At 39.2% G+C, this 14,804-nt stretch overlaps 1 protein-coding gene across 2 annotated transcripts in view; it reads left to right on the top strand.

Moving 5' to 3' along the window:
- Positions 1–14,804, top strand: part of Ddx4 (DEAD-box helicase 4) — a 73,945-nt gene that overhangs the window by 25,578 nt on the left and 33,563 nt on the right. For both annotated transcript variants that reach the window (XM_036207421.1, XM_036207420.1), the window contains exons 4-7: positions 1,008–1,085; positions 5,064–5,141; positions 7,209–7,259; positions 12,885–12,944. In XM_036207421.1, coding sequence (XP_036063314.1) covers positions 1,008–1,085; positions 5,064–5,141; positions 7,209–7,259; positions 12,885–12,944 — 267 coding nt within the window. The remainder of the gene's footprint in view (positions 1–1,007; positions 1,086–5,063; positions 5,142–7,208; positions 7,260–12,884; positions 12,945–14,804) is intronic.

The raw sequence follows: 14,804 nt of genomic DNA, 5'->3' as shown, positions 1-14,804 counted from the left end.
TGTGTTATTTAATTTAGAGAGTGCTATAAAACTTTTCCCAACCTGCAGGTTGCATATTTGGCTTCTGGTTGCTAAAGCATTGTCAGGCCTCCTGAGATAATGGCAGGATAGATGGTAAAATTATTAAAATAGGTTCTAATTATGATGATTGTCCAAAAAACTGTTTAAGCCAGACACTGTCATACTATCAAGAACATGAGTTTCTGTGGCATCAGAAAACTAATTTACCAAAGTTCCCGAGAGAATGAGAGATAAGTTTCAAAATAAAGGATCCTGACCTAAATTCTGCTGCTCCCTTTCTCGGTATAGATTTTTATTTGAGCTGCCCACCTTCCCTGCATGTTACTACCAGACGCTGTAGAGTTAATGTGTACAGTAACATGGTAGACTAGGACTTGAGGAAGAAATTAAATCATGGCAGTAGTCTTTAGCTTGGTTGGAACAGGCTGAAATGTGACTGCTGTACAGTGAAAGATTTTTATTACGGTAAAAGGTACATAACAGTGACCATCTTCACCATTATTTGTATTATTATGTGCGTCATTGTGTGTGTGCGTGTGTGCATGCTATGGCACGTGTGTGGAGGTCAGAAGACAACTTTGTGGACTAGGTTCTCCCTTCACTCTTAGGTGTTTGAACCTTTAGGGAATCAAACTCAAATGGTCAAATCATCTTGCCAGCCCTGATCTTTGCCATTAAAAATTAGAAAAGATTTACTTATTATTTATGTGTATGAGTGTAATTTAATCTTGTTTTGAGAAAGTATCTCATAAATTCCTAATACTGGCCTAGAACTTACATTGTAGCTAAGGTTGTCTGAATTTGTCACCTTTCTACCTCAGCTTCTCGGGTAGCTTGTCTCTGTCACTTCTCTTGTTAGTAAATAAAATCCCTCTGTTATGTGTGTGGCACATTGAAAAAGCTTTCAATTTGTGTGTGTGTGTGTGTGTGTGTGTGTGTGTGTGTGTGTATGTATAAAATTTGCTTTGAAATGTTATTTGCTTTAGAAATGGAAGATGGGCCTTCTGGAAGAGATCATTTCATGAGAAGTGGATTTTCCTCTGGAAGAAATTTGGGAAACAGAGGTAAGTATGGTCTCCCTATAATCTGAACTTTTGACTAATGACATAGGGGCTTTGACTGGCTGTTTAATGAAAAATTAAGTGTGCTATAACTCAGTGGATGAAAGGTTTTGTTGGTATAATGAGTTAATTTTTTTTTGGGGGGGGGCATTTCGAGACAGGGTTTCTCTGTGTTGCTTTGTGCCTTTCCTGGAACTCACTTTGGAGACCAGGCTGGCCTCGAACTAATGAGTTAATTTTTGTTTAATGTCTGGTATGTGGGGATGGGGCAGAGAAGCAAAGCCAGGCATGCCCAGCTAACTTCAAACACTGTCTAATATAATCCACGCTGGCCTTACACCCACACTGGCCATACACTCTCCCTGTGTAATACAGTGCAGGCAGGTATGGAACTTGTGACCCTCCTTCCACAGCCTCCACAGTGCTGGTAGTAGAGGCCTGTGCTACCACACCAGAGAGCGCCTGTGCACTTTACTGCTGTTTTACTTCCTTGGGATAGTAAGACATAGTTAAGTTGATTGACTACACAGACAGATTGCTGCTTAAGTTGAGATTTCTGTTTCTAGGAACTGATGTGAGAAGAATGTTTGTAAAACCTTTGGAGGGTAGAATAAAAGGACCTCCTTGAGTGTTAAGTTTTCTTAACAAAAGCCAGTATGGGAGATATTTCTGTTAGCTTATCAATATTAAGTTTAAGAAGTTATTTTACCAAGGTTGAATTTATTTATTTATTTTTGAGGTAGGGTCTTTGGTAGCCCAAACTGGCCTTGAATTTGCTATGTAGCTGAGACTGGCCTTAAACTCTAGATGCAATTATAAGAATGTGTCACTAAGCCTGGCAAGATTAGATTTTAAAATTGTATTTTTAGAGCCATTAATAATTGTCATGTGTGGTGGATCCTGTAATTATTGCACTTGGCAGGCTGTCAGGCAGGAGGATTTGACTTTAAGGCTGCTCTGGATTGTACTCAAAACCCTGTCTCAAAACAATGAACAAACAAAAAGCTAGAAACACTTGGGTTTGTAGATAGTAACAGAGCAAAATATCTTCATTTTTCCATACTTAATAGAGTTTATATAAAAGTGCTAAATACATTTTGTACTGTATTTTATTATAATACAATAGCATGTTATTAAAATTCCATGTTAACTTAAACCTGTATGGGCCTTTTATCTTTCAAGGCATAGCATAGCTGGGACTGTTTGGTAGTTTTAAAACATCTAACACTCATTCTTACATTGGTCTTTGGAAAACTTTATTGACTTTTCAGTTGCTATCATAATTAAGGTATTTGACATCTGGAAAATCTTATTTCTTATTTATATACAGACACAAGTTTGAATTTTATTTTTGAGTATATTGTTTCTACTAATTGTTAACATAATCTATTTGTAAGTATTAAGGTACATTTTGTTTTTAAATGTTTATATATTAAGTTACGATGCTGATTTGGATCATGTAATTACTTTTTTTTCATTTAAAAGACATTTCTTTAAAAGATAGTTTTACTTTGTAGCCTATCTACCTTGGACTTGCTGTGTAAACCAAACTGGCCTTGAGCTTGAGTGATCCTCTTGCCTCTACCTCTTAAGTGCTAGAATTATAGTGGTGTTCCACCACACCCAGGTAGACCATGTAATTGGGTGAGCTAAAAGGTTCAAATGTTGGTTTTTCTAGCTCCTACTAACAGTAGAAATAGTTAATATCTTAGTATTATATTTAGGAGAGAATTAACAATGTAGTTATATTTTCAAATTTTAAAGAGGTTACATGATACATTTTGATGTGGGTTTCTAAATAATTGAAGACTATACTTTCAGTTATTTCTCTCTCTCTCTCTCTCCCCCCACTTCCCTTCCCTTCCCTCTCCTCCCTCCCTCCCTCCCTCCCTCCCTCCCTCCCTCCCTGTCTTTCTTTGCTGGGCTTAAAGACATGCTGCTGTGCCTCACCTCAATAATACTTTTTCAATGAGAAAATGACCAATGTAACAGGTTTTATCACAAGTTATTTTCACTGTTTTAGATTGAAGTACACATTTAAAAGAACATCAGCACTCTGTGAGCTAGGTGTGGGGATGTGTGTGTGTAGTTCCACACTAAGGAAGCTTAGCAGCACGTGGGTCAGAACCAGCTCAGAGCTGCGCAGTAAGGTCTGCCTCAGACAGAAATCCCTCTTGGGTGAATGCCAATAACTTTAAAAATTATCATCGTATTCTGTAAACTCAGAAGTTTATAGAGTCATGAGTACAATGCTTTTTCCTTATGACTGACTTAGCATTTTTATATGGGCTTAATCTTGGCAGTGTTGTTTGAACTTGTATAGTTCAATGTGTGTTAATGTATTTTTTATTTTATTCTTAGAAATGTGTGTACTGCTTAGCTTTTTATGACTTTTAAATGATGACTGAATATCTTTAAATTCTTGAATATGATGCACATACTCCACTGTTGGACTATGTCATTAACACATGCTTTTTGGAGTGTTGAAGGTTTCCTTCAGCATTTCTACACTGGAATGTTAGAGATGAGTAAGACAGCAGTTGATAGGGATCATAGAGAATGTGTTTTCTGGTGGAGTGAAGAGTAGCCGTGCATACTGATTTGGATGTCTCTGTTGCTCCTTTCTATCCAGGTAGAGAGGGTGGTAAGGCGAGTAACTGTGTGTTGGGGGAGTGAAAGTACTTAAAATACCCTGTATGAAATTGTCAGAATTAATGAAAATATTCAAAACAATAATCGACTGTGCTCCTTGTCGTGGTATCTCTGACCTTAAGGTTATTTTTCTTTTATGAGGTTCTTGGCAGTATTTCCCAGGCTGGTCCCAAACTCCTGGGATCAAAGGATTCTCCTGCCTCAGCCTCCTATGTAGCTGGAACTGCAAGTGTGTCCTACCTACCAAGCTAGCTGGTTCTTAGTGGTGGAGAAACACATGGAACATTACAAAGAAGAGAATAGTATGCTACATGGAACATGGTCAGAGTGCTAGGAAAGACTTCACAGAGTGATTGGTCTTCTGAAGGGTGAAAATTTCAATAGGGAAAAAAAACCAGGAAAGCAGGGAATGCCTTGCCAAAAGGAATATCATGTAGAAAGAAACAAAATACTAGATGTCCGGTGTGGAAATGGGTTTTTTTAGTGACTTGGCAAGATGACTCATTTGCTCTATGAGTCTGATGCCCTGAGTTCAGTTCCCCAGTTCCAGACTGGAAGGAGATGTGAAAGCTATCTTGTGACCTTTCACTTATGTGCCATGACATGTGCACATGCGCACACGTACCAAAAAAGCTAAGTGTGGTGTCACATACCCTTAATTCCAGCACAGAGAAGCAAAAGCAGGTGGATCTCTGAGTTTGAAGCTAGCCTGGTTTACCTAGTGAGTTCAAGGCCAGTCAGGGCTACATTGTCAGAATCCATCTCAAAAAGAGACTGAAAGTAGGACCCTGGCAAGTGGCTCAGCCCAAGGGACTTTCTGCTAAGCCTGACGGCCTGAGCTGGATTCTCAGAACCCACATGGTGGAAGGATGCAGTCCATCCTCTGACCTTCAACTGCATGCTCACACAGAACATAAAGGTGTAAAAAAATGTTTCTGCAGTAGGAACTTTGAAAGTGATGAAAGTATTAGAAAAATAATAGAACAATTAAAACATAGTACAAAATTTTAAGTAGTGAAGATTTCATGTGGACTAGGTTGTTGAGGTGATGAGGATTCAGTATCTAGAAAATCTAGAGAAAGTGAATTCCTGATCAAAGGTAAAAGAATGAATAGACCTTACATTTTACCACTAGTAGATTTATGATTTTTACTTTGGACTCATAACTTGAGAATTAAAAAATAACTTGCAAGTATATTACTTATTTTCAAGTCCCTTTTCTATTTTCTTACTGTCTGTAAAGCCATCTAACCCTAAAGATTCCTTTCATCCCTATTTTTTAATGACACAACTTTGCATGTCAAGAAGTTTAACTATAAACTTTTTCAGATATTGGCGAGTCTAGTAAAAGAGAGAACACACCTCCAGCTGGGAGCTTTGGAAGAGGAAAGGGTTTTGGAAACAGAGGTAATTATTTATAATATTTTACAAACAAAATTTTAGTTGACTCCAAGGTTTCCAGTTGTGTTTTTTTTAGGAAATAAAACACACATGAAGTATGTGGCAAGCTAGAAATGATGAGGATCACAGAGTATTTTCATTTAGGCATAGTATAAAAGCCACAGTTTATGCTGCTTTGGGTATATGCAGTGTTCTACTTGTCTTTTTAAAAGGTTTGTTTTATTATTACTGTTTGTATGTGTATGTGTGGGCGCGTGTGGACTGCGGTGTGTGTGTGGAGGACAAAAACCCTTCCAGGCATTGTTCTCTCCTTCCACCATGTGGACCCCAGGGATTGAATTGAGTTCAGCAGGCTTTTGCAGCAAGCACTCTTAGCGTACTGTTGGGCCATCTTGCTGGTCCTCCATTTTGCCTTTCCTCTTGCTTTGGTATCATTGATTCACTCTACAGGAGCCACACTTCTTTCCTCCTTTACTACTCAGTTCCCTGGGGAGACTTGTTTGTACTTCAGTAGGAGAGCCTGTGTGCTCATCTGTGGCTGGGCAAAGGAAGAGCAGTAATGTAGGGGGGGGGGGCTTCCCAATCTTTTACTCGTCCTTAGGACAGGAATGAGAGGAGCAAGCAGCACTTGAGAGTGGTGGGTAGTCATCTTCTCAAGCAAACTTGATGATTGCAAATATTTACGTGACAGTAATCATTTAAACCTTAGGGGTTTTGTAGAAATAATATTCTTTTTTAGGGATTGCATCTGTCTTTTGAAAAGAAGTATCTGCTAAAAAATTTTTTTTGGTTAGTTATACAGTGAAACTATTGGGTACTTGCTTTTATATGAGAATTATATATTAAATTTCCATGGCATTTTATTGCTGGGGGCCCCTTAAATTTGGTTAAATCTGGGGATGTTAAATGACTTGAGATAACATGTATATATCATGTGTATAAATTGAACAACTGTATAAATAATTGGTTAGTTCTTATATTAAAGAAGCTTAATTGCAACTGAGTACTTTATAATGTAGTTAGGACTATGGTTGATAGGTATTCATATTGACATTTAATTTTAAGGTATGTATCCCCACGTATCTTTTCTGTGTGTGAGAGAGAGTAGGACAGGCTAGGGTGTCTCACTATGCTGTCCAGGTAGGCATCTAACTCATTCACTCAAGTGATACTCTATAACCAGCTTCTGAATAGCTAGGGCTACAGGCATGCATCACCATACCTAGCTCCTTGAGTATTTTTACACTAAAGACCATTTTGTTAAGAGTCAGCATTTTGGAGACAGATCTCTCACTGAACCCAGAGCTCACTGATCTGGCTAGACTGCCTGGCCAGCAAGCCCCAAGGATCCTCTGGTGTTGCTTCCTCAGTGCAGGAATTAGAGGCACACACTATTGAGTTTTTTCACTTCCTTTTCCATGTTCATTTCAGTGCTTTTTCAGAGTGGTGCTGGGAATTGAACTCAAGCCCTCATGCTTACATGGCAGGCACTTTATCAGTGAGCCATTTCCTCAGCCCCAATTTTTTTGATATTGTGAATAGAAAGTAAATAAGGTTATAATGATACATATTGTTGTCTTGCCTTTGTATATATAGAGGAATATAGGGTATTTGAGATAATATAAAATTTACTGAAATGTCTTTTAAACTTAAAAGAATAGAGCCAATAACTTGATGAAGCAGAAACTTGAGTATAATTTGAATTAGTTCTCATCCTGTATCTATATATGTAGTTCTATAAATTTATCTCATTTTGAATGTCATCATAACTAGCTGTCCCAGAAATACTTTTAAAACAGATTTTATGTGTATATGCATGGTCTGTATGTTTCTGTACACATGCCATGGAGGCTAGAAGTGGGCACCCGATCTCTTGGAGCTGGAACTACAGGCATTTGTAAGCCATCTGCTGAGTGCTTCATCTGAGCCCTTGCCCTCTGATAGAACTGTAGAACTCTTAACTGCTGAGCCATCTCTCCAATTCTAAGAAACTTTAAAAAAAAAAAACAAAAAACGTAGAAGTAAAATAAAATTTTTTCAGAAATTTGAAGTTTCCTTTTATATTTTGTATAGGTTTTTTAAATAACAAGTTTGAAGAAGGTGATAGCTCTGGTTTCTGGAAAGGTAAGTTGTGTTTTTGGGGCAACTTTAAAAACTACAATGACTTTCCAGCACACCTTTAATCCCAGCACTCGGGAGGCAGAGCCAGGCGGATCTCTGTGAGTTCGAGGCCAGCCTGGACTACCAAGTGAGTTCCAGGAAAAAGGCGCAAAGCTACACAGGGAAACCCTGTCTCGAAAAAAAAAATAAAAATAAAAATAAAAATAAAAACTACAATGTTAGAAACAGGCTAGAAAGATTCAGATTGGCAATTTTACTCAGGGCCAGTGTTATGTTATGCTCAGTTTTATGAAGCAGCTATAGGGACCTTAGGCAAGGATGTAGATAAAGAAATCAGGCATCTTTAATTTGGTACTCTGCCACTTGCCTTAGTTATATTAATAAAGTACAACCATTGAAAATTGTTCCATCTGTACAAAAAGGTACAGGTAATAGAAAAAGTTAAGTCAAGAGTTAAAAGTCCACTCTAGGGTAAATGTAGTTGCCACTAAGCCTGGTGATCTGAGTTTAATTTCCAGGACCACAGGACCTCCAGGTGGAGGGAGGACAGCTGATTCCTGAAGATTGCTCTCTTGTAACAGGAATACTTAATGGTACTTAGTAATAAAAACAAACATGAGGCCAGGTATTGGGGTGAATGCTGGAAGACCTTGCCAGTTCCTCAGCTGGTCTTATTTCCTCAGACTGCAAGCTTCTGAGTCCTCATCCAAATTGATCTCAGCTGAACTGTGCTCCAAAGCCTAAAAGCTTAACCAGCCAAATGCTTAACCTTGCTCTGGTCTTCACGCCTTATATATCTTTCTCTTTCTGCCATCACTCCCTGGGGTTAAAGGTGTGTGTCTCCATGATGGCTGTATCCTTGAACACACAGAGATCTGCCTAGCTCTGCCTCCCAAGTGCTGGGATTAAAGGTGTGTACCACCACTGCCCAACTTCTGCTATGGCTTGTTCAGACCCATTTTCTAGCCACCATTTCTGGCTCTGTTCTAGTGGCTGTCTGTTCTCTGACCCCAGATAAATTTATTAGGGTGCACAATATTGTGGGGAACACAATACCACCACACTCTCTGACCTCCTTGTGTGCCTGTGTGTAAAGTAAATTTCATGAAAATAAAATTTAAGCCATGTGTAGCTCACACCTTTAATCCCAGCATTTGGGAGGCAGAGGCAGGTGGGTCTCTGTATGTCCAAGCTAGCATGGTCTGCAGAGTGATTTGCAGGACAGCAATGCTTCATAGTGAGACCCCTCCTTGAAAAAAAAAATCCTCACCCCAGTGTAAGTACGGAGCTGTTTACACTCCAGGAAGTGTAAGAGGAAGATAGCTGAAATGTGAGTCTCTGGTCAAAGTAAAGCCATGTCTGCGGTATTAATACTCTGGAGAAATGGAATAATGTTATTAAAAAGTCAGCAAAGCTTTCTCAAGTCTGATTGATAAGGTTTGTGTGGGGTCTTATATATAAAGAGCATCTCTGGTGATTCTAATGTGCCTTTTGTTTGAAAACCATTGACCTGTGGAATCTTTATGACATTGGGTTCCAGAGCTTACTCACTTCTTGGCCCTGGTTACTTGCTAGTTGACTGATATTAAAACAAATTAATCACTCTAAGCCTATATTTATTACTCTTGTAGACTGGAGGCCATCCATTTTATGTGCTATTTAGGCTGTTAGTAAAAGAACAAAGCACAATACTAACATTTGTGGTAAATATTTAATAAATGTCATTTCTTTCATCATTAGATACTTGAGGTTTGACCTTGGAATGGAGTTTAGTGTTAGTCTTACAGGCACAAGACCCTGGGTTCCATCTCCTAGACTGGAGCAAAGAGAATGGGGTGGGGAGCTTATTTTATCATATGCTTTGATTCCCAAAGTCAAAACCACGACTAGACACAATCACTAAAAGTCTTTAAAAATTGAGATTGGGAGCCGGCTGCACATCTTTAATCCCAGCACTCCGGAGGCAGAGGCAGGCGGATCTTTGTGAGTTCAAGGCCAGCCTGGTCTACAGAGTGAGATCCAGGACAGGCTCCAAAACTGCACAGAGAAACCCTGTCTCGAAAAAACAAACAAAAAATTGAGATTGGGTAATTGTTGCTTTTGAGACATGGACTTACCCTGTAGCCCAGGTTGGCCTTAAACTGTGGCAGTCCTCTTGACTCAGCTTCCTGAGTGCAGTGCTGGAACTTTAGATATGAGCCACCATACCTGCTTTAGATTTGACTGTAGTATATGAAATAAGACAGTTTCTTGTAACCATTGTTTTTAACCCTGCCCCACTAAAAAGAAAGCATATAACATAGAGTTAGTATTCATGAGGGAAAAAGTCACTTAAAAATGCCTTTACTTTTGAGTACTTTAGTTTTAATCTAATTTTAACTTAGGTACTAGATGTATTAGTTGTGTTTTCTCATTTCTGTGACCAAAGCACCTTGTTGTAAGAAGTGAGTAATAATGGTGGTGGTGGTGGTGGGAAGGCATGGCAGTGGGAGTGTGGACTGGCTGCTTCTGCTGTACACACAGTGAGGAAGCAGAGAAAGGGTGCTGGTGATGCCCAGCTCACCCTTTCTTTTTCTTCAGCAGAACTCTAGTCATGGGTAGTGATAACCACACCTGGGGTGGATCCTCTTCATCTTTTCAGACTCTCTGGAAGCATCCTCACAGACATGCCTAGAGTTGTGTTCTGACATGGTTCCACATCCAGTCAAGTTGACAATGAAACTTAACCACTGTAATAATCAAGATTATTTCTATCTAACCACAAATTTTCCACTTTTATCATTTGAATCCTTTCTAGCAATTGTGGGTCCAATAACAGCAGAGCATAAATCAAGTTCTCATTATGCTAAAGAGAGCTTTTCTCCAAAATGGCTTTTCCTTTTGTCTATCTCTGACGTCATTGTTAGTAAACCCCAAAGAAGAAAAATGACACATACAGATCAAATTCTTTCAGACTCACACTTGTGGGCAATCTAGGAATGGGTTGAAAATCACCATAGCACTTTTGTTTGCAACACATGGAGTGTTTTGTGAGTCTTTGCCCGGCTTGGTATAGTGTAATGATAAGGACTGGAGATTTTGAAGTTGGGTGCCTGAAATTTGAAACCCAGACCATCCTAGTAGTTGTATTGTCTTAAAAAATGTTATTTAACTTTTTTTTAAAAAAAACAATGTTCTGTTTATAAGATGAGGAGTATAGCCATTGAACACAGTTTTTGTGAGGGTTAAAGTTAATTTAGCAAAACAAAACTGGGTGTGATTGCCTGAACCTCTGGGCCCATCTCTGGGGATACTAATAGGAATATCGGGCCAGGCATAGTGGTTCCTCCCTTTAATCTCAGCTTCTAGGAGGCAGAGGCAGGTGGATATCTGTGCATTCAAGGTCAACCTGGTTCACAGAGAGAGTTTCAGGACAGTTAGGGCTACAAAGAGAGACCCTGCCTTAAAAAACATAACACAACGCAGCAGAACAATACAAAAAGATAGGACTATCACTTGTGCTCAGGAGTTGAAGACCATCCTGGCAAATGTAGTAAGACTCTGTTTCTGACAGACAAGAAGGAAGGCAGAAAGGAAGGAATGTAGTAATGAATTATCCATTTAGAACAGTGCCAGGTGCATAAGCTATACATGGCATCATTTTATACCATGCAATTAATAGGTTATAATTATTTAATTTGATTTAATTTTCATTTATTCTTGGCTTTATCTTCTATATCCACAAAGATCCCTTCCTATTGTAAATTTATTTCTAAATGGCTAGATTCACAAGAAGTTAGAAAATTGATTTTTCTCCAAGTTCTCCTAATTATTCTATTTTGGTCACTTCTTAGAGTGACCAAACTAATACAGGTTGTTTTAGGGGATTAATGGACGAAAGAGAATATAGGACCCCTTCCTTTTTGCCAGGTCCTAAAGTGATCTACAGGATAATTTTCTCAAAGACAGATATGTTAGCTCTCACCTCATTATCTCAAAGTCAGTCTTCTTTCTAAAAGCCCTTCCTTTTCCAAAAATCTTTCTTAAATCTTCTTTTCGAGAAAGTTGTGCTAGATGACTCTAAGAATATATGCTTGCTGGGCGGTGGTGGCGCACGCCTTAATCCCAGCACTCCGGAGGCAGAGGCAGGTGGATCTCTGTGAGTTCAGGCCAGCCTGGTCTAAAAGTCAAGTTCCAAGACAGCCAGGACTGTTACACAGAGAAACTTCATCTTGAAACACACACACACACACACACACACACACACACACACACACACACACACACACACACACACAAATAGTCAAAGAGGGGCCTTCAGCTAGGAATCAGGATCTTATTTAAAAAATATAAAACAAGGGGGCTGGAGGAATGGCTCGGAGGTTAAGAGCACTGGCTAGACTTCCAGAGGGCCTGAGTTCAATTCCCAGCACCCACATGGTGGCTCACAACCATCTGTAGTGAGATCAGATACCCTCTTCTGGTGTGCAGGCGTAGTGTAGATATGATTGATATGCAGATAGAGCTCTCATGTATATATAAAATAAATCTTTTAAAAAATGAAACAAGGGGTTGGGGATTTAGCTCAGTGGTAGAGCGCTTGCCTAGGAAGCACAAGGCCCTGGGTTCGATCCTTAGCTTCCAAAAAAACAAAAAACAAAACATTTACTAAGCAGTACTTTTGTGCACGAGTTTAGATCACCTGTAAGCTGTTTGGTCCCTTGACATCATTGCCATTTGTTTAAAGTTCTTGAATACTGGACCTTAATGACATGTAAAAGATACCTTGAAACTATCTCTAATTATGCCTTTGCTATAATTTGAAGAGCTTAGTGTTCTATTAGTAACATAAAACTTTCAGAGATTTATTTATTTATTATGTATACAGAAGAGGGCGCCAGATCTCATTACAGATGGTTGTGATCTACCATGTGGGTGCTGGGTATTGAACTTAGGACCTCTGGAAGAACAGTCAGTGCTCTTAACCTCTGAGCCATCTCTCCAGCCCCAATAACATAAAACTTAAAGAAAGTTTGAAATTTTGCTTATTCCTTGTCACTCTGCACTTGGAGAATAAACTCTGAGAATGGAGCTTGAGCATTTATTTTCACCTGGCTCACTTGGATGACCTTCACCGCCGTTTTAGAGAAAGTCTTGGAAGTGTGCTGGCACTCTCATTAAAACAGAAAAGCCATTGAGTAATTGAGTGACTTAATTAGGGAAAAATGAAGAAAAGTTTGCATGGATTTAAGAAAGTACCACTGTCTAGCGTTATTAAAAATAGTAGTTACAGAAAAGGAAATGTTGGCATTTTAAATAGAGCAGTCTTGTGTCTCTAGTAGCTCATGAATTCTTTTCGAGCCATATGATTACTTAAGTTTTTCTTTTTGTATTTTTTTGTCTAGCACAACAGTGAGCAAATAGTCCATGCTCAATCATATACTTAACATTAAATATTGATATACATGGACATTCTGTTTAGGGAATTTACCTTGAGCAATGTTTTATGTTTCTAGTAAAATTATTTTAAGAATTGCAACGTTTATATTTCAGCTTGAAAAATATTCCTATTAAGTTATATTCTGTTCTTTAGCTCTTATGCCATTAGAGTTCCTTTGATGCTGTTCACATGTTATGTTTCTATTCAAGAGTCTAATAATGACTGTGAAGACAATCCAACTCGGAACAGAGGCTTTTCCAAGAGAGGCGGTAAGCAGAATGCCTGGAATAGTTTGTATGTAAGACAAAACTGAACTGAAAAACCAACTTTAGAAAGGCCGAAAGAAAAGAAATGAAAGCCTTTAAGAAAAATATGTTGGTGTATGCTCCCTGCTCCTGGCCCTTGAGCAGCTATTTGAAGGTCCACCTCTTCTACTCTGATGTCGTTAGATGTTTGGTTTTTGTCCTTAGATCTCAAGAATGTGCCACCATTTACAAAAGAGAGGTGTTTAGTGTCTCGATCAATCACAGTTTAGATGGACTGAGAATGAATTTGTTTCTGAAAAAGGTCATTAGAAATTAGGAATTAGAAATTGCACATTATTTTTTGTTCAGATCTCATTGATAGTCCATCATCCTTTGTTAATTATATCTCTAATGAATTTGAGGTGAGATGGTATATTACAATTATCATTCATATTTTTTGGTTTTTCGAGACAGGATTTCTCTGTGTAGCTTTGGTGCCTGTCCTGAAACTCACTTGGTTGCCCAGGCTGGCCTCGAACTCAGAGAGATCCGCCTGGCTCTGCCTCCCAAGTGCTGGGATTAAAGGCATGCGCCACCACCGCCCGGCACATTCATACTTTTTTAATATATAGAGAGACATGTTAACACAATAGTAGCAGTACCTTCAAAAAACGTCAGTGAAATTATGATAGAGTGCTCACTTGAGTACTCATCTATGTGTATCTTAATAAAAGCTTTTTTGTTTGGAACTCTATCACAGCATGACTTGGGAGCATCTTTTCTTTTGCCTTTGAGATAATTAGCTACTGAACAGTAGGTTTCCCCTCCCTTACCAGTGAAGCTATCACTCAGTTTCAGATTGAAGAAAGGCTGTCTCCTAAATTAAGCCTTACGATAATTTTGCAAAGACGTGATAGTGGAGAGAAAAACAAAATTAAAAAAAATTCTCATTGAAAAAAAAAACACACACACAACAAAAACAACAGTGCTAGCCATCAAACCCAGGGCCTCTTGTGCTCCCTAAGTTCTCCACCACTGAGCTGCATCCCCAGTCCCCCATTTCTTTCCCTTTTTTTTTTTTAAATACTTTTTTGGTGTCCATTCCTCCCCCCCCCCCCCCCACACACACACACCGAGACAGGGTTTCTCTGTGTAGCTTTGGAGCTTTTCCTCGAACTCACAGAGATCCATCTGCCTCTGCCTCCTGAGTGCTAGGATTAAAGGCATGCACCAATGCACCATTACTGCCAGGCCTCCCCCACCCCACTCGCTCGTTTATTGAAGGAGGGAGGAGGTCTTAAATACAGGCTTATAGCACAATGGGAGAACCCCAGAAGTTCCACTTCCGATGTTTTACAATCTTGCATCTATGCTGTTAACACCCAATATGCAGGATACACAGACAAGGAGCTTCCCTTAAGCATTCAGGAGGGTGGAATCTCGTAGAGAATTAGCATAGGGAGGATATCAAGGTCAAGTCAGCAAGCAATGCAACAGTTACCCAAAATGGGGGGCCAGGGCCCTACAGGTCCCCCCTTTTACTAAAAAATGAGCTTCTGACTTAGGGTGCGTGGGATGTCAGCAGGTCACCTTACCTGTCATGGAGACACCTGTGCAGGCCACACAGGCGCTCTGTCTTAGACAACCAGTTTTTTTGATACTGTTTGGAAATGATTGTTCATATTTTAAATATTCTGATTGTTTTCTGTTGAATGGTGAATGTTTGTGTGTAGCCGTAAGTTTCTCCAGTTCTGTCTGGATCCACGGTCCCACAGCCGCTTATAAAATTACTCAGAAGCTTAATATTAATTGTAAATTTTACGGCCTATGGGTCAGACTTTTTCTTAGTGAGCTCTTAGAACTTAACCTATTTTTATTCATCTG

Source organism: Onychomys torridus, chromosome 15 (assembly GCF_903995425.1).
Source record: "Onychomys torridus chromosome 15, mOncTor1.1, whole genome shotgun sequence".
Classification (NCBI taxonomy): Eukaryota; Metazoa; Chordata; class Mammalia; order Rodentia; family Cricetidae; genus Onychomys; species Onychomys torridus.
The sequence above is the reverse complement of the archived record's forward strand: the minus strand, read 5'-3'. Positions and strand labels throughout refer to the sequence as shown.